Below are 22,011 nucleotides of genomic sequence, written 5' to 3' on the forward strand. Positions count from 1 at the left end.
ATAACATTCCATTCAAATTTTAATACAATGCTTTAAAAATACTTTTTTGCATACTGTGCAAGTGCTGCATAATTTTGATTGTAAATTCTGTATTTTAAAAGCAAAAAATATACACAAAAAAAGTTTGGAATTAAAAAAAGGAGTTTATATCTTTCCACATATACATGCTATTTTTGCCTAAATGCAAATAAAATTACTTTTGAAAGTTTAAAATTATTATCTTCTTTCTATAATATGGCATAAAACAAAATCCTTTTCTGCATCGTTTTCAAGTTGTTCTAAATGTTTCTTGATTGAATCTTTACTTTAAAATGTGAATTCAAGGATATATTTTGCAAAAGTAAAGTTAATTCATCTAGACTTTCTAGGGATATTTGGAAAAATGCATGGTGCATAGTACCAAAAGATCAAAAAGTGTACAGATAGTTTTGATCACATAGTGTATTGTACCTTAAATAATTACTTCAAGAAATTTTAGGTTATGTTTCATGCATTAAGATAAAAGACAATGATAATAATGATGGACCATGTAATTTTGAAATTGTCAGATTATCATGATATCTGAGCCAACATCAATTTTTCAAATTTGTGAATTAGCATTAGAATATTCAGACCTACAGTATGCCACCCAGATAGTACAATGGAGCTCAAGTAAATTCAGGACTCAAATTTCTAATTATTTAATTGTAAAGCTGAGGATTTCATTGAGTATATAAAAGCAAAAAATGTAGTAATGTCAATTTTTTAAAAAATCAAATGTTTACTCAATTTATGAAAACAGAAGTTGAAATAAAATGTTAAAATCAAATGTAAGTATGAAGCTGGGAATTTATTGAAAAATATAAGCTCAGATTTTGTTATTCTGGCCACATTTTTTTATAAATTTGGCTCTTTAATTGTTTATTACAAAATTCACTTTCCAACTTGCCACAATAAATCATAAAACAAATACTCAAAATCACAAGAAAATAAATATCATTAATTATATGACATAAATTAATGAAAATATATTGAAAGAAAAAGTTATTACCATATTTCAAAATTTATCATGATTAGGAGGAAACTTACAAAATAAAACATTTAGTAAGCAATTGTCACATGTACATATTTAAGAATGTAAGAAATGTAATAAATTTTATAGCAATAAAAGAATAAGGATATTAGATTTTAAGATTTTTATTTAAAAAAAACATTTTATTTGTAATGAACTGAAATTACCTTTAAATCTTCCATTTCTTCAGCAGGTATATACTGACACAACACATCACAACTAACTTCCAAGAAATAAATACTTTCAGAATACAATCCGGTTTTGTATAAAGCAAATCCTATATTAGTAACAGCATTTACTGAAAAAGATAGAAATATTATACCTATGAAATTTCTATTAATATATATTATAGGTAAATACCCATGATAAATTGACTGATTCATTTATCACAAAATTTCTTAAACCACAAGGGCCAAAAAAGTAAATTCAGCAAGTGGCTGCTTTTTGGGTAATAAGGAATAAGAAAGCATTATTTGAATATTTAATTAGATATTTTTTTTTAAATCATCATACATTTCAACATTTTTCTGTTATAATTCCTCTGCAATAATTTTGAAGCATGTCATCTCAAAACTATTTTTGCAGCTCTATATAAAAAATTCTGAAAAATCCAACACAATAAACATTTAATTATTTAGAATTATTACAAGCATAAGCATTGATATTAAAAATATAATTCAAATGCTGATGCTCAACTTAATTGCTGTGATAAATTTTAGGTTTTCTTTTTCTTTCTTTCTCTTTTTTTAGAACAATATTTTAATATGACAGAGTATTATAATTAGAATTATATTAATATAAATTATAAGGAAACAGCATGTGAAGATAAGGCAAACAATGCCATCATCGTGAAAATCTTTTTCTATCAGATTACCATTTCAATCACAACTATTGCAGTTACCTATAAAGATTTGCTATAGCAATAAAAAAAGTATGAAGAATTTAAAAATATTGTTGAAAGGCTTTCTCAAGATCAGTACATTCTCTGACCTCAATCAATTTTCCCAACAACTTGGCCATTTCCCAACATGCAGGCAGACTGCAAATGTTATTTACAGTAATTCCTCTAAAATTATTTACATTCTATATACATGCATACATACATATATTTCTGCTTTGTTATCTAGATAAATATGACTGAAATATTTTATTAACACCATTTTCTTATAAAAGTTTTTGTAAAAAAAAAAAAAAAAAAAAAAAAGTAGCATTTTTTTTTAAATGAAAAATAAAGTGAAATTTTAATTTCTTCTTTTATAATTATTATTTACTAAAATAGCTGCTTCCAACTTTGTAGTTTAATGACTAATATAATATTTAATGAAGTATCCTTTCATAACATCTAACACAAAATCTTGAGAAGCTTCTTATTGCATTGAACTTTTTTAAACATAAAAATATTCAATGCAAATGTTTATAAAAATTTTTAATAAAATTAGTCAAAATAAGATTTAAAGTATAAATTAAGTTTTAGAAGAATGCATAGTATTTATGCCTTTTTTCTAGCAATAATAACATATCCCAAATCCTAAAATATGCCGTAAAATGAAAAACTGGACTACTAATTAGCAACTACTACTATCATGTCATACAGAAAATAATAATATCTGCTAAATATTTAAGAAATATTTATGTGCACCACAGCTGAAGTACAAGTATTTATATTTCTATTCATTAGTATAAGCGTCCTTTTCACAGGCAAAAGTTTTAAATACCGAAACTATTCATCACAATGAAATTTAATAACTGCAAAAATTTGTCATTAAAAACAACTTTTTGTGAAATACATTCAGCTAAACTTTAGTATACTAACTATATAACTAGCTATATATTATAGCTATTCTTTAGTATACTAACAAATAAGTATTTAATATTCAATGAATATTGTAATATGCAATGTGTAAATGTAATACTTACAGTAACCAGTAAAGAATTTTTTCAATTCATTATTCAGATTGGCAGATTTGAACTTAGCTACAGAAAGTTGCACACAAAATTGAGCCTCTTTAATTATTTCCTGCATTTTCTTCACATCTGCAATTAGGAAAATTAAATAAATATTGAGAGAAAATAAATAAATTGATACAAAATTTCAATAATTCAACAATAAAGACCAAAATTTTTCAGAATTACTTCGATTTTAAACACTGTGTGTAGTTATTTTTAAGTCCAAAAATACTTTGCAAATGATAAAAATATCCTTTGAATTAAATTTTTTACACAAATCCATCATGTGCTATTTATAATTTTTGATTATGGTAAAAATTCTTTAATAATTACTTTATTCCAATAATTTGTTAGATATAAATATAGATCAAGAGATTTTTACCTCAGTTGAGCAAACTGTAATATTTTTGGTAGAATTATTACCATAATATATATATATAACTTTCAGAAGGGAAAATTCAAGCGCCTTTCACCATCATTTTACTTCATGTTAATACATTTAAAAATGCATAACACTAGAATAACAGACAAAAAAATCATTTGTTTGAAATTTCATTTTTTCTTCAATATTATCACATCTTATCCGACAGAAAGAAAAATCCATTTGATAGCAAAATATTGCACAAAAGTTGAATGAGTAGTTGAAGTTTAATTTGTTTTATGAATGATCATGTTAATAAAAAAAAATTAATAAATATAAATAAAAAATAAATAATGGAATTAATGATAAACAATAATTTGAAATTAAATAATAAAAATTCAGTTTATGTAAAAATACAAAATAAAAAAAATAAGCATATATTGAAAATAGCAGAAAATTCAATTTTAATGTTTTTAATTTATAATTTTTAATAATTTAACAAATATTACATAATGAATACACAATTTTAATAAATGTTATAATCAAGAAATTGTCAATTTAAAAATAATATCAGTTAATATGTCAGTATTTTTAATAAATATACAACCTTTGAATATAACAATAAAATTAAAAAATAAATAGTGCATTCCTTTTTAATATGTTTACAGTTGTTTTTTTAAAGCGAGATTCATTTTTATTTTATTTTGAGCAAAATTTGCAATTTTAAATTCTGAATAACAATTAAATCAATATTATAGACATAATTTAAATTATAGGCAAAATTTTAATATTATATTAAAAGGAAATTCAAGAGGCCAGAGGAGAAACCCAAATTCAAAATGCTCAAATTAGTAAATTTCTGATTATTGCAAAATATACAATAGATGGATATGATGGCATTCATTGTCATTATAAAAATTCAATAACAATTCCTTCCTTAAAATGATGACTTTCAGAAAAATCTGGAAATTAAGAAAACTAAGTTTGAGATTTTCTCTTTTTGTCATAATATTACACAATGAGTAGGTTAACTGTTGTCACATTTTCAAAATAATTTTTGTAACACATTTTATTCATCTCAAGTCTGTCACCAAAGAATAAATCTACTGTCGGATATTATTTATCTGTGTTGTTCACGCTGTGAATACAACTCAACAAATGCAAAAAAATCTTGTCATATCCCATAATAGATAGCTTTTAAAACTCATTATGAACTGAAGCACACTCAGTTTCAATATTAATTTATCCAAGATATACAACTGTTTCATTTGAATCTGGCTGAACTAAAAATAAATGGTATTAAGACAGAAAAAACTTAAAGACAGAAATATTAACTTTTTCATCTTCTTAAAAGTTATTCCGGAATGTAATTTTTCTAATAATTTTGAACTTTAATCAGTGATCAGGATGACATCACAGTCATCCTAATGACTCTGAAATTCCTTGCCACATGGACACGAGGGGTTTGACTCTCAGAAATAGATTTAGTGTGCAACAAGTTTATGTAAATTATGAATGCAAAAGAAAATAATGCAAAATCTGTAATCCTCTAATTAGTCCAAAAGAACAAATCCAATTTTAGTAAAGCAAATTAACCAGTGCACAAATAGCGATATCTAAGAATTTGTGGATGAAAAAAAATTCAGACAATGGTTTTCACGCTTATGATACTTAAATGTATTAAAAGCTTGATGCAGCTTACTGGCGCTAAAACCATTTTTGATTATGCAACACCTACCATAAGATATATACAAACATATGGTTCATAAAAAGGCATATGGTCACATTTTAAATGGTGAATTAAAACTTCTGTTCAATGTTACAAATATTCTAATCTGGATATTTAAAAAAAAAAATTGTTGTACAGATTTGAAGCATTAAAAAAAAATGAACAATATTCATATCAGATAGAAAAAAAAAATCATTTTTAAAAAGGTAAAACGATTAGGATGAGGCACTTTATGAAGAATGCCTTTTGAATTAATGTCAGAAGAATGAAAACATTGAATGTGAAGAACTGTCATTAGGCATTTACATATTCTGCATCGAAGGACAGGTTCTCCTAACAACAAATGCTTATGTGTAAATCTAGTATGGCCAATTTTTAAATGGGTAATAATTGTATCCAATCTTCTGCTACATAAACTTGGCCAAAATCTGATGGAATATTTGATAAAATGAAGCTTGTTTGCCTCTTTATGGTCCCATTCTGAATGTCATTCCAAGTTATGGTTTTTATATATCTCTTGATGTCGTTAAAAAAAAAAATTCATTTATAAAACTGGTGGCAGATTTTGCTGCCCTATCAGCCAATTCATTACCAGGTATATCTACAAGTCAGGAAACCCAGCAGAATAGGAGTGAATAGCCTTTACATGCATGATTATCAGACAATCAAGAATTTTAAAAGTTAATGAGTGACTGAAACAATGGAGTAATAAATGTATAAAAGTAATAAATGTAAATGTATTAAAAGATAATTTTTTAGTAATTAATTTGATTCATCAAGATATAATCAAAGATTTTATGCATTGGATTAACATCCACTTATGATGTTCATAAAGATTATTGGGGGCACATTCTGTAAACATCCAACAATTGATCAATTCAATAATCATGAACTGAGATCAGAAACTGAACATGAATTGGCCATATTCTTCAAACTAAAGCACACCGTAAGGTACAAACATTTAATATATTACCAGAATTGATATTCACAAGCAGCATAAATATATCCAGTTTATTATACAATCATCAAAACAGTAATCATTTAAATCATTATCATAATCATTATTTCAAATATTTATTATACAATCATTAAATAATTTTTTTAAACTCACTAAAATAAGAAAATTCTCCCCTAAGTTTATGGCTGAGATTTTTAAAAATTGAGTTCAAAAATTCATGTTAAGGAATAATCATAGATATCGTATGATTATCTAGCTTTTTTCTAAGTTAATTGATCAAATACAAAAATATAGACACTGTTAGATTAATTCAACCATAATTTAATTAAAGCTTGAACTACATTATTTTTAAATTTGATTTTGTATTTTAATTATAAAACAAAGCTCTCAGAAAATACAGAAATTTAAACATAATATTGTTTTTAGCAAGAAATTTATCATTTATATTATACATACTTTAATACAACTTTACAAACTTTAATACAACATGAATAATAACTTAATTATATAACATTAATATGCACTTACCTTGCTCTGTCTTTAAAAGTGTCACAAAGAAAATTGCACAACATTTAGAAATAATAAGATCAGTCTTTGGTCCAAATGGAAAATTTTTTTGAAAATGCTCATCTGATGAAATACTGAGATATTGGTTCACTAAGCTAACATACCATTTTCTATTCTTTTGTGCTGATGATAAGATATTTTCATTGCTTGTCTCAATAACATATACAAATTCTGTAAAGCACAAGTAGAAAAAACCAAAGGTATATGAAAGCAAAGTAAACTCATAAGACTCATAATTTTTTTGGGTTGTTGCTATCTTCTGAAAATCAAGCATTATCTTTTTAGAAACTGTAATATCTTCTCCTAAATAAAACTGCATTGATAACTTTGCAATTTCAATACAAATTTTTAAAAATATTTCTTGATTCTCACTTACTAAACTCTCGGATAGTTCCAGAAGAAGAGAAAACAGAAATTTTGAAAATGATATAGATTGGAAATATTTTACAGATACTTCAAATAAAGAATAAAGAAATTTAAATAAATTTAATTTGTGGTCTCTTTCATTGCTAAGCAAATATAATTTTGTCCACACATTTTTAAGAAATTTAATGACATTATCTGGATCATGTTTCTTGTTGTTGTGACAATAACGAATGAGAGTCAGTGGAATTTTTTGATAAAGCTTTTCATGTTTATCTTCTAATAGCATAAATTCAATAGCTATAGATCTAAATTTAAAACCCATTTCAAAATCAATTTGGTCATTCTTTTTGTCAATTCTCAGAGCTTCATTCCAGAATAATGCTCCTAGATTGCAAATATAAGCTTTTGCATCACTAACAACTTTTTGTTTATCTGATAAGAGCTTTATTAAGTATTCTATACAAGCAAAAGCTGGAGAATACAAATCCTGTAAAGAAAGAAAAAAAGCTTTTTAAATTAAATAAAACAAAATTAAATGCTACGTTATAATCACAAAAATTAATGCATGCAATGACAACTAGAATTTTTTTTTTTTTACAACTAGAGAAAATACAAGTTCAAAAAGGTGAAGGAAGTTATAGCCATTCTTATATTAATCTTTATATTTAATTGAATTATCTGAAATCTCAAATAATATTTTGCCCATAGTCTTTTTTGAAGAATAACAAAAAATTTGAACAGTCTGTTTTTGAGCTACAAATAAAAACTAGATTAACAACACAGAAAATTATTTCACAGTTTTAACATGAAAAACAATACTGATTGATAATTATGAACTTTTTATCAATCAATTCAAATTAGAGCTTTAATTAATTGAACAATACAAATTTCTATTTTCAGTTTATCCTAAATGTAGCAATTTTGATGATATTTTGACCGTACTCATGCAATTAAGATTTTTTTACCCTGTTTTAAACTTAGAATCCAATTTACATTTATTCTAACCAATTAATTGAGTTCTTCTCTTTCTTTTCTCCCTTGTGTATTTTCTAATTAGATGATACTATACATAATAATTTTTTGGAACTGTTCTCTTTCGACTGAAAATCCATAGATAATTCTAGATGCATATGGAATTCTGCTTAGTTTTTGTTTGGAAACATAAAATCTATGAATTACTTCCAAGGTATGTAGTGAGTAATTGCTGCACAAATTTAAACCAAGCATTTTAGCCCAAGAAATTAACACTTTTACATTCATGCATATGCAAACCTGAACATTTTCTAAAGCATATGTTGTTTCCTGTTTTATAATTATATATTATTCTTTTTGAAACATTTAATTAACTTTAAATGTGTATTTTTTCAAATTTTAATATGTGTTTTGGCAACAATCCAGTTTTAATATTTCTAGAACACTGCAGAAACACAACCTCTTCTTTTGAAAGACAAATGATTTTTTGTCAAAACCAAAAAGACAAACAAAAAAAAAAACTATCATAACAATAAAAAGTAAAACTATCTTTACCAAAAAATTTTAGTCAACTTTTATAAGATTAACAATAAAAATATTTTTTTCAATATTTCTTAAAATTATCAAATTACTAGTTAATTTTAATGGATATATTATTTCTGAAAATGTCTACATTGATGTAGAAGTATAGCATAGTCAAAAAAATTTATATTTGGTTTTTATATATGTAGCAACAAATAACATTTGTCATGCCAAGGCTGCAAAGTGTAAATTCACTTCTGCATTAACTCATCATATTTACTAATCTAGAGCATTTTATTTGCAGCTTTATAGAGATTAAAGCTAATGCATTCCAGATCGAGTACTACCATAAAATTGGCAAAACACCCACAAAAATTATGATAGAACAATACCATGCTTTCAAGTTTTTCATTTTTTTTTTTTTATGGAAAAGAATAGCAGCATTTAAAAAGGGTCAGGCTATAAAAAATTATTTTATCACTTCCGAAGCTCAATAAAGGGCTCTTTTTAATGTTTCAAATTTAGAAAGTTAATTATAAAGTACTGTTTATTTTTAATCTATTTGAAAAATAAATAAAATTTTCTTTGGTTTTCAAAAAGATTAAAGAAAAATGTGATCGTATATTTTACAGAAAATTGAAAAACTTTTAATTCCTAATTTTTATAAATAATGGTAACAAATTCACAAAGTTAAAAAAATGCCAGCCCCATAGTTAGAAGCAAAATGAAAATAAAGAAAGATAGTTAATGAATTTTTAAAAAGTATTTTTTAAAGCCAACATGAAACAGTAATCGCATTCCTCATTCATCAAGTGAATAAATTTATTTAATGAAGTGCTTGAATAATTTTTAAGTTTGTATTAAAGCACAAACTTTAATACAAATGCAGCATTTAAACATTTAATGGAACTCAATTAAGCAATGATACTGTTTTGAATTTCACTACGGTAAAAATCAAATAATGGACTAAAGAAAAAAATACATTCGTTCAAACTAAAGTGGTATAAATGAACAGCTTTTTTTTTTTTTTTCATTATTAAATGATTTTTTTAAGAGAATCAGAAAAGAGTTCTATAAAACGAGTAACTTAAGGATAAAAAATTTTATGAAGTAATAAACTACTTATCCTCTAATTAAATAATTTTAACATGAAACAAAAACTTAATTCCATAAATCAGAAATAAAAAAAAATCTTATTTTTAGTTATACAGCTGCTTTGTTAGAAAAGCAGTTCACAATCAATAAATTTAGCCTTCCATTTAATACTCCATTAAGAATAGACATTTCAATTGAAATTATATAAAATAATCTATCAACATAATACACTGAATCATAAAATAAGACAATAAAAGATCAGAACTTACAAATTTCATATATAATTTGACAATATGGAATAAAACAGGTAAAATCTGATGTTGTACTGCATCTTCAAAAGTAAAATGATTTTCTATGTAATCAATACAAAGATTAATGCAGGGAACAACTGTTAATATTAAAGAATATTTGTCGTTTTCTTTGGTGTCTCCATTGGTTGAAATTGAATGATATATAGCTTTTAAAACCATACATAAATCAATACAAGCTATTCTGTCATTGTTAGCTTTTAAAAGAGCCTGAAAGAAAGAACATTAAAATTAAAATACTAGAATTTTTCTAAAATTTAAAGTGAATGTTTAAATCTCAATAACATATAAAAAATAGCATACATTTTGATGATCTCAATTGTAGTCCAACAAAGCAAAATAAAAAATAAAAATTAAATAAATAGATAATAAAAAAATGAATATGAAACAATTTAATAGAAATCAAAGAACTTAAAATGGGAAAGAATTGCATTTAAGTTATAAAAAAAAAATGGCATTAACCCTGAATAATAAAAGAAAATGTGTTTATCTGTAGGTGCTCTATGACCATACTGTTTGATCCACAATTAACAGATTTGGCACAAATATGCTTTAAAAGATAAAAATGTGCATCTCAATGCAAATTTTTAGAAATTTCAATTATTAAAAACTAAATTTTAAATTCAGGATAGCTTCCAAAAATATCATTGTATAAAAATTATTTTTACCAAACTTTAAATTCAAAAAGAAATAATAATAACCTATGCAATCAAGAACAATAATAACAATTTAATGTTTTAAAAATACTTTTTGAATAATTTGTAACAATACATTTTATTGTACAATGAATTTCAAACCATTTTCAATGTTTCATCAAATATTTAATCAAGTAATTTACTTCCATTACTAAAAGGTTAAAAAAGAAAGATCTTGTTAATTATCTGTACAATTTATGAGAAATCAGAAAGTAAAATTATATTACCACAAAACACAATGTGGAATTTAAAAAACAAATAAACCAGATTTTAAATTTTAAATGACATTATGATGTAATGGGGCCTGATTTCATAAGAAAGGTTTATGCATGCAATTAAAAAAAACAGGCATATAGCTATTAAAAATTACAGATTTAATATTAATCATAATTTGATACCTAAAAATACTTCGTTGTAGGAATCATAAAGTTATCAAGTTATGCATAAAACATTCAATTAACTATACATATCCATTAACCTTGGCAAACTAGTTATTGTACAAACTAGTAATATGCACTGCAAACTATGTAATAAGTTAATCTATACTAATAAAAATGAATGTAGGCATGAGTGTGTACAGGCCAGACTGTTTGATCTACAGCTACTAAATTTGGCACATGTATGTTCAGGAGGATGGAAATGTGCACCACTTTGGATTAAATGTGCATTTAAATTGAAATTTTAGTTAAAATTGTAATTAAAAATTAAGTAAACATTCAGATTTTTTTTTTTTTTTTTTTTTTTTTTTTGTTATAGTTTCCAAAAATATTTTTAATGCCATTTCAAAATTTAAAAAACTTTTTTCATGATACTAATTTAATATTTGTTCAAATTTTTCAGAATTTTAGTACATTTTTAAAATCTCCTAATTTCCCCTTTTAATTTTCCCCCTAATTTTCAACAATAAATTGAATTGTTGCTCCGAAATTCAAACAATTTTCAACATTTCATCAAAGATTAAAATCATGTGATTTTCTTCTATTGTTAAAAGCTAAAGAATGATTATGTTTAACATCTGTGCAGCGCGTACAAGAAATAAAAAAGTGAAATTAAAATATTACAAAATTTAGTTGAATAGAATGTTTTTAAAAAATATGCAACAATTAGATAAAATCTCCATATGAAAGGTTAAAGCACATAAAAATAATTTAAATACGACAATTAAAATAGCAAGGTATTAATGTCAGACTATTTTGAGAAATTATAGATATGAAATTATGCCTAAAGGCTTCATCTAAAATCAAGTAGAATCAATATACCTGAAGAATGAACCACTAATATTTAATAAAATATCCTTGAGATACTAATACTTTAAATTTTAAAAAAAGTTTCAACTTTTTTGTGACACTAAAAGACACTTTTGAGATTAAGATGTGAAAATTTGAATATCACCATTTCATAAAAATATGAAATTTAGACCTCTCCTCTCTTAAATGGGTCGTTTTGAAGAAAATATGCAAATATAATGCCCAGAGTAATCCCCAAAGCTGATTGAATCAAAATAATGGAATTGTTAATTGTTCTAAATTAGTAATAGTCAAAGCTTTATAACTAAGATTTGATCACAGAAGATTGAAATAGATTGACAAGATTATTTTAATAAATATGATTCAATGGATTAAAAAGTACATATACAGGCTGAAATAAAATAAAATATCGTTTATATTATTTAAATCCTTTAGAAAGTAAGTAATTAAATTTTAAAATGAATCGGATAAAATTTTATTGAATATTCTGTAGCGCACATAACACTTCAATGTTGAACAATTCTGTTAACAATTTTTTTTATTCTATTATTTCAAAAAATATATTTGGTGTTAGCAAAAATATTTTTGCTAATTAAAATTTAATCACTTCTTTCATAATTTAAAGTTCAAATTCTACAGAATCTGACAGAAAATTAGACACATATTATAATGAATAGAATGGCATAGGGCTTCTGTAATAGTATAAATTATACGACTAAAAAAAATGAAATTTAAAAATACTTTGCATAAGAAGCTATTAAATAATCAAGTTACATAAAATATTTAACTGAAAATTATAGTGATCATTAATCAAAGCTAAGCAGCTGGTCACCAATGACAGCTAATACAGTAATATATGGAAAGTTATTGAAAATTTATATACAATTATTAAATCAAATGAAAGATACAAATAATATAAAAAAAATATTTATGTTTAAATATAAATATGACAAGTAACTAATACTTATGCCTATCTTTATAATAAATAAATCCCATTATATTACAGGAAGCAATTCACAATAGAAATTGTTTAACAAGTAACTAATATTTTTAAAATTAATTAAAAATACATAACAAAGAAATAGCAGTAAGAATATCATTATGCATTAAAGAGTAAGATATTAGGCATTTAGATTTTCTATGTTTATAATAATAATGGAAATGCTATGTCTAAAAGTTGCCACTAAGAAAATTTCATTAACTTTTTATCAAAAAATATCTTAAATCACATATACAAAAAACTATGCAACACTTTTTTTTTTTTAGATAGAAAATTAAAAGGTATACTGCTCTAAGATAATTAAAAGAAAAACTCACATTGCATTAAAATTTTCAGGAGAAGCTGCCTCAAGAAAAGGATATTAAATGAAACATTCCTTTTAATATTCCAAAATAGGAATATTCAAAGTACGTATGTTTAGTTTATCCTCTTTAAAGCTAATCCACACTTTTTAATCCATAAATAAATATTCTTAAAATATTAGAATAAATAAGATATTGCTTATAACAGTGTTTAAAGACACAGAATTACTTTACACAACAATTAATAGGAAAACCACTTTGGCAACCATTCATCAATGTAATATGTGCACAAAATGCAAAGGAAATCACAAGTCTGAAGTCATTTTAAAATATCAAAAACTATCGAAACATAATAAGATTAAAAAACAGTTGATTGAATATGCATTCTATGATTCTTGATAAGAAAAGATCAGCAAGAAAATCCACAGTATAAAGGGTGCTAATATAAGATACACAAAATGAATGATGATTTAAAACTTTTATTAGAACAAGTGTTCAACATAACTTCCAACACATGGTAAATAGATTATAGATGAGCTATCGCTCGCTTTGTTTACTACTTGGCGATAACCCTTGGTGACCATCCAGATCTTCGTAAGTACCCCCATTGAAGCTTGTAATTGACACAAGCACATTTTAAAATATCTGTACCCAAAATTCTACCAGTCAAATCTTGTATTGATACCTGGAATTTGCAGTACTTGCTGAAGATATTGTCTTATTCAAAGATTCCAATCAGAAAGTTATATATTCCTATCCTTCATAAATATTGTGTTAAAAAGCTTTTTTTTCCCCCATACTTTTTCAAACTTTTAATCAGAAAGTGGATTAGAATCAATAAGTCTATTTCCAACATAATTATTTCTGATACTTCTTTTTTTGTATTAAATTTATTTAAAGACAAAAAAAGCAAAACTATGAAAACATTTTTATAATCTGGTCTACTCTGTGTATATGTATTTAAAAATTTCTCTACTTTTTAATCTCCAGGTATTAAATATAATCATTTCCAAAATTATTTGGACACCTTAAAAAGTTGAAATATTTTTGCTGTTTTCCTTTAACAATATTATTATTTATTTTTTTTAAGTTACGCTGATTTTTAAATTTTTTTAATCTCAGTTTTTTTAAAAAAATGTATCTTTTCTCATTATTGCTTTGAAACGAAATGTGGAATGGATAAATACCAAAATTTAGAATTATTTAAATTAAATAATTTAATTTTAAAAAAATTGGTGATTAACACATGGAATGTGGATTGCATATAAGCATCAAATATAACAAAATTATTATTTATTAGACCTTTCAAGGGAGTATAGAATAACCCATTAAATGAATAAAATTTCAGTATACTGTAAATTGAAAATTAATTTTTCATTCGTTAGTTCTTAAGAACATTAAGTTCCTTTAGTCTATTCAACAGCGATTTTAATAATTCGATGGATATGTTATAGCCCTAACATTTTTATAGTAAATAAACTTGTAATTTTTGCAAGTTAATATACTTGGAAATTTATAACATTATTTAACTGACTGTTAGCAGCTCTCTGGCTAGTCAGTAATCTAGTTTGCCTAAATGAAAATCTGCCACAGAATTATTTTCACTTACGGCTTACTCCTCTCCGATGTTAGTATTTTGAGTAGTTCATTTATTCTGAATAAAGATATAATAACAATATTTTTTATGAAACATTTTAAAGAATATTTTATTTAATTTTTAAAGAAATGTTGATATTCTAAATAACATTATTCCTTAATATAAATATTTTAAAGAAATATTAAAGTAACTGAATAATAAGTAAAAGAAAATTTTGTATGGCTGCTTGATTACGTATCTAGATATTTATAGAAATGATCTATAGTAATATTTCCATAACTTAAGCAGCTATTCAATTTCCTTTAGAAACAAATCATCAAACAGTTTGTTATATTTTTCATTGAACATGCTAATATAGAATAAACAAAATTTGCTAATTTGCAATATTTATAAAAATTTGACATATAATTTTCAATTTAAAAACATACATGCATATACTTCCAATTTTCCAGAAAAACATTTTTAAAAGAATTAAAATGGGCATAGTTACAACTTTCAAATAAAATTGAAAATTAAATCTTATGATTAAGTATTGGCATTAACTTTATACTTCCTTATAATTGTCTTGAAAATATAAATAAAACTATCTCCCTGTGTCCTACCAGAACATATTAATACTAGTAAATTTTTAATTTTACTGAACACTCAATCAAGAGAAAAGAAATAATAAAAGCAAATGAAGGTAACTCAAATTAATTTTTTAAAGCAAAATTTACCTGAATATCTTCTAAAAGGGAAGAAATATCTCTACTTTTTATGTTTGTAATTATTGCCTTGACTGCCAACATTATTTAAATCTGTACTGGAATAAGAAAAAGAATATATAATGTTAATAAAACTAAAATTATAGTACTTTGAAATTGAAAAATGGATTTCAACTAAAAAATGCACTGAAGTAAAACATATAACTCATGTATTCTAAGAATAAATATTTTGCGTTCAGGTATCATAACATTGAAACATATTGATTTAAACAGCAAAATCATAACAAACGAGATATAAATTTACCATTCAAAAAATTAGGTATCAGTAAATCAGGAAGATAAAAAGTTGCAGAAAAGTCAAAAATTTTATTTTCACACAAGTACACACAAAATAAAGTAAGAGATCTATAATAAATTTAAAAAGACGGAAAATAAATTAGGAACTAATGAAAATTCACGACTGGGTTGTTTACTCACTAGTACTGAAAATGTGTTGTATACAGAATTATCAGTACATTGATATTAGTAATAAATTTTAACGAAAATGATTTCATCAAAAAATATTCGAAGCAAATAGAAGAAGTTAATTCACTTCTGTAATAAAAAAAAATGTCAAATAAAAGTAGCATTCGACAAAATTTGATGCTTATGTTTACCACCGCAGACGTAACTTCAGTTGAAATTGAGCGGCTCGAATTGAAAAAAAAATAATTAACGGCTCGGTTACGCGGAATTACAGTTAACATCTGACTTCATTATCGGACAAAAAAAATATTCAGTTGTGATTGGTTACTTGTATCAAAATAGCAGAGTGATTAAAATATTTTTTTAGAGAGGTATTAAATCATATTCGTGTAAATAATTCAAACTGTCGTTTGGGTGTCGTTGTTTTTTCTTCATAAAACATTTTAATCATTCTAACCTACTAAAGATTCACTTTCACTCTACTTTCTATAAAATGCAGATCATTCCGTTCCGTTCTCATGTAACATATTTGAAAGAAAAAACACAGTATTTATATTAAAAACCACAAATTTAATTAATTGTTTTATACGAAATATTAAAAATCACAAATATCATTGATGAATACTACTCCTATATAGAGATGCATAATCAACGATTTTTTGAATAACACATAATATTGCTATTGTTATTTTTAAACATGCGTTCCAAATATCTGTTATTTCAATCATATTAATTAAAAATTATTACTTAATATTAAATATAAAATTTATTAATTGTAATTAATACTTAATTTACTAATTTAAGTAACGTGCGATTGAATTAATTTATTTGTTCAGCTTACTTCTTAAATTTTATTTTTTTACTCAAAACGATTTATTTATTAGAGTAAACAATTTTCTGGAAAAGGTGAGTTAAAAATATATGTCATTTCTTTAAAATGTTTACTTTAGTCCTATATTCTAACAATAGATGGCGCTAGCAGTAAACAGAATACATGTAATCAAAGTCAATAATGTCACGAGCAATTAAAAATTATCTGTATGGAATAGTGCATCATCAAATACGAATATCGGTCACTCCCGTAAAGTGGAGCGGTGACTTCACACTTTCCAGTGAAGCCTCGCACTTTCCGCTGAAATCACCGCTCCGATAAATTTCAGTGATATGCAATTCAATGATACGATACGATAATTTCAATAACGGTCCGTTCACTTTTCAATCCAATCACAGATTTCTTTCGAGAGCTTCCATTGGACAGATCGTATCGATTGTTACTTTCCAGTGAAGTCACCGCTCCGACAAATTTCAGTAATATCGTATCGATTTTTACTTTCTATCGTGATCCAAAACCTGTAATCAAAATATCACCAGTAAGATCGTATCAAGGATTTGAATCACACCCCTCTTTGAAAAGTATTGATCACTTGTATTTGTGACTTTTTGATATTGGTTACGTAATAACCGCTCTTAAAATATTCGTCATCCCTACTCCTATAGAGCCATGATATGAACTTTAAAACAATTAGATACTTTCCTGGGGCATATTTGGCTATTATTTTTAATCAGAAATAAAGATGTATGATCATTTTATATTTCGGATTTTGGAACAAACATTTTTGGAATGCTATTTTTAAATATTTATTCCAAATAACTGTTATTTCAATTAAGCTTTTAATTTCAAAAAATTATTATATGTAAGTAAATCATTTCCTATGAAATTTTTTTTAAAAAATGGCATTCAATCTATACTTATATAAAGCTCAGTGTGTGTGTGTGTGTGTTGGCGCTCTACAGACCAGACCGTTTGACCTACAGCTACCAAATTTGGTACATGTATACCTTGGAGGTCTGGAATGTGCACCTGGGGTTCCTTTTTTTTAATTTTTAATTAGAATTTTAATTATTAATTAAAAACTAACTTTTCAGCCAAAAAATCTTTTTCATTTTCAATACCGCCAAATGAGTAAGCCTTCAATTTTTTTTCCCCCAACAGTAATGAGGCTAGGCTTAACATTTTTCGGCCAACTATTTCACACGAATCTGTTTATTTTCTTAATGTTTGATACATTTCAAATTAAACATTGTTAATTAATAGACCTGCTCATGATGAATCTGAAAAAATTTTGCTGACAAATTCTTGAGATATTACATAAATTAAGAAAGATATTCTTTAGTGCCCAAATGGTTTAAATGTTCAGTGATGGTTTTCAGTAATCGTATTACAAAAAAATATATTATTATATTAATTGCAGATTAATCATTTCCACTTTGATTTAAAGCATAAATTCTACGGGAACTAGCAGAAAATTAGAGAGATACATATTACGTTATGACTGAAGGCTTTATAATATTATGAGTGAATTGAAATTTGAAATTTTAAAATATTTTAATGAAGAAGCTATTAAAGTACGAATTACATAAAATATTTAATTATTAAAATTTTAACGAGCATTAAGATTGGCGAACCTGCTGGTCGCCAAAGACGGCTAGTTGTATAATAAAATAATTCATAAAAAATGGCATTCAATTGTATTATATTTTCTTCAAAGATTTTTATTTTACTTCTATATACTGTCAAAAGATTACAATTTTTTAATTAAACAATTTATTTTTACATTTACAATTTTAAATACTGCGCCTTTTTAATTTAACATTAGCATCATATATAAAATGGATATCTAGTGGTTCATTCAGTGCCTTTTGGTACATTAACCTAGGAATGATCGATTTTATTTATTAATTTCATGTACTATGAATTCCTAATAGCATCACAATATTGTAGAATATTTTAGAAATACTGAATAGTATCGGGATTCTGCATTTAGCAACGTCATGATTTTGATACTCCAATATTTAGTAAAACAATATAACTATTTATTACTCATTTTTATATTTTTAAGTGAGGTGATCAGATGACAACACGAATAAAATTTTTGATATCTTATTTTTAATAGATTAATTAATTTAAAGTAAAATTAATTAATGTTAGAAAATAAAAGAAATTAAAAGACACAAAACAAAACAAAAAATGAATCATATATTTAAAAACCCCTTTTCAAAAATTTTTCATCCAACTCTTTCTAAAAACAGAGCATGCTAAATTACCAGCCTTCAATAAACCATCAAGAATTCTGAGGAGCAGAATTTATTAACAGAAAACTTTATGTTTCCATTTTCCTAATATTGATATTTTAACCCTTATCTGGGGAGATGAAATTTTAGGACTTAACTGGGGAGGTCACCGCATTTCATTTACATTCAAATTAAATTTTTTAATGAATGCATTAGTATGAAAAACTGCCAATATATTTTGCAGATATTTTTCTTGATATATAGATGTTTTAGAAATTTTTCAAAATATATTATCATTGAAAAAAGTAAATGCGTTGGACATACATTTTCTTCTCAAATTACATGTTACAATAAATAAAATTCTTGAAAAAACATATTACTTTTTACTTTTTAAATCATATTTATTTTTACCGTATATGAAGGTATATAGAAGACAATATAATGTAAAATTCAACAATTATATGAAAAATAAAAAAATTGACAATGGATAAAATTGGCCCTTTTTTATCGGCTTGTGTGATTTTCATAGCAGGGTTTTCTAGGGCATTTTAAACATACAGGTTAAGAACTATTATAAAAATCAACCTATAAATTCTGTATACATATCTCTTGGTCCAAACTAGAAAACAAATTTTATCAATACTTTATTATTATTATTAAAAGCAATTTAAGGATTTGCAATCAAAGTAAATATCATGTTATTATTTACCTCTCTACTTTCTCCTATGCATATGATTGTGAGTGCAGCGGTATCCGTATTTCTTTAGAATAGAATCATGAATTAGGTACGTCTTTCTATCCTTTTAGATTGGAGCAAAAATTCGATACATATTTGTAATAATGATGTCAAAGCAAAGAACCAAATTTCATTTATCTATTTTTTGTAATTTTAAATGATTAATCAAACACTCACGAACAGACAGACTCACGGATAATCAATCCTTTTACAAATTATATTTAAAAAAATTAATATAAATCTACATTTTGATAAAATTGCATGATACATTTAACTGATCTAGTCGCTTTTGTTTTGGGGTATCATGCTCAAGCATTCACGGTCATATAGATTTCCCATCAGCCAGTTTTCTCTAATAATTGAGATAAGATTACATTTAAGTTAATTGCAATTAATTTATTAAAATTGCAATACGTTGCCGTACGAGAAAGAAATAATTTAAAAGTTCTCTCAAATGCTTTGAATAGAATTATTCCAAGGGTACATGCACTGCCTTTTTAACCCTAGTTATTGAATTGAAAGGAGGTCAAAAATGGTTAATAAAGGGGTTTAAATGGTTGAAAAAAGGGGTTAAGCCATATCCAGTATGCTGTATTAATCTGAAATTTTGAGAAACAATTGTTTGTTTTTTAATTCAATTATATAAATAAATACTTGTTATGCAAATTTTCCAAACATTTTAACAAGTTTCTAAAAACGGCTGAATTTTTTAATCTACGTTATTACGTTTAAATATTACATATTTTTAATTCTTAATCTGCTTTTTAATGTTGCATTTAGTTTCCATGCATATATTTCTTAATACATTTGAAGTCCAGTGTTTATTGCTTTTAAATCTCAAATGTGTTTAACTTTTAAATTCCTAGTCCACATTGCAATATTTTCATAGCTCGGTGATAATTTTTAAAGAAATGTTCCTTTTGTATAAAATTCTATTTAATCGGATTTTTTTTTTCTGTAGTGAACATTTATTTTAAATAAATAAATATATAAAAGTCTACTGACTATGTTACAAACCTTGGATACTTTCAAATCCGCTAATAACCAGATTTCCGAATGATTTCAAAATTTCACCAACGTATATATATAATTCCAATCAGCGTCAACTTCAACCACAAGATCAATTTCATTAATTTTTGCTTTATATGAGAGCTTATAAGCATAGATACATAATTTTATTTCATATTAAAACTTTTGTCCATTAGATATGTCATCAATGATCGCCTGCTTTCTATGATTTCCCAATTTCGAAATAATAATAATAATAATAATAAACGTCTGTGGATGATATTGTGGGTGGATACTATTTGTTTTCTTTCAGCATTTCTTTATAATTCCGTTTCTCTGAGTGCTGGAAAATATATGAATATAGAATTTCTGAAACTTGCGAATAAATTTTTTACATCAAATTTTGGTGATAAATCTGCGAAAACCAGGTGTGTGATACGTGCAATTTTTAAATATCGTACAGTAGGAGATATCTTGAATTATTAAGTTTAAAACTGCTTAAATGAAAAGTATCAAACTAGTTTTTCAGATTAGACGAAAATTAGAATCAAACATTTATGTACATTGTATATTTTAAAAGAAAATTTTAAGCGTTATAAACGTATCGAAATTTGTGAGGAATAAAATACTCCTGCATAATATCTTAAAAGAATCGTTTGTTTTAGCTGCCTTTGAATGTTTTTGAAAATAACAATGGTGGAAATAGATGAGAGAGGAATAAAAATAAATATCGATTGTTTTAAATTTCACTAACGCTTTAAAATCACTAGAACAGTATACAACTTCAAAAATAAATTCTAAATAAAAACATTTGATATGCATTTACACGGTTGTATGACAGATGCGTACAACCATTTGCGTACAGCTCATAAAAAAGCCAATAAATCACGCGTAGCTCTTTGAAAAAAGGGGGTAGGGGGTAATTAGTCTAGGTTTGCTAAAACATATGTTATCTGTTGGCAAGAGTGTTTGGCGAGAAAATGTATTGGTATTTTAACTACATTTTGATGCTTAAACACAGGGAAAAAAACTTTTGTCTCTATGTGTACACCTCTCTGTACACACCTTGCCGTCTGCCTATCAAATTTGGCAAATATATATTTTGGAGGGTAGGAAAGTGATTTTTTGAATTTTTAATTAGAATTTTAATTTATCAAAAAATAAGAGAATTATTTGATAACTTTCTAAAAATTTACAGTAAAAAATAGTTTTTACTTCCAAATCATATAAATTCTCTGCATTATTCATTCAAAATCAAAGTATGCTAAATATAGTTCTCATGAAATAAAAATCAATAAACTTTAAAAAA

At 25.1% G+C, this 22,011-nt stretch overlaps 1 protein-coding gene across 3 annotated transcripts in view; it reads right to left on the minus strand.

Moving 5' to 3' along the window:
- LOC129976082 (uncharacterized) overlaps nucleotides 1-16,112 on the minus strand; it is a 61,760-nt gene extending 45,648 nt beyond the window's left edge. Inside the window, exons 1-6 of one of the 3 annotated variants that reach the window (XM_056089580.1) lie at nucleotides 16,014-16,112; nucleotides 15,434-15,519; nucleotides 9,838-10,086; nucleotides 6,575-7,466; nucleotides 2,969-3,085; nucleotides 1,219-1,349 (exon numbers count right to left, since the gene is read on the minus strand). In XM_056089580.1, coding sequence (XP_055945555.1) covers nucleotides 1,219-1,349; nucleotides 2,969-3,085; nucleotides 6,575-7,466; nucleotides 9,838-10,086; nucleotides 15,434-15,505 — 1,461 coding nt within the window. In that variant the 5' untranslated portion in view covers nucleotides 15,506-15,519; nucleotides 16,014-16,112. Of the gene's footprint in view, nucleotides 1-1,218; nucleotides 1,350-2,968; nucleotides 3,086-6,574; nucleotides 7,467-9,837; nucleotides 10,087-15,433; nucleotides 15,520-15,898 lie in introns of all 3 variants that reach the window. The other 2 variants (XM_056089656.1, XM_056089493.1) reach the window with 2 other exon arrangements.
- Between the last annotated feature and the right edge of the window lie 5,899 nt (nucleotides 16,113-22,011).

The sequence above is a fragment of the Argiope bruennichi genome, chromosome 1, assembly GCF_947563725.1.
Source record: "Argiope bruennichi chromosome 1, qqArgBrue1.1, whole genome shotgun sequence".
Classification (NCBI taxonomy): Eukaryota; Metazoa; Arthropoda; class Arachnida; order Araneae; family Araneidae; genus Argiope; species Argiope bruennichi.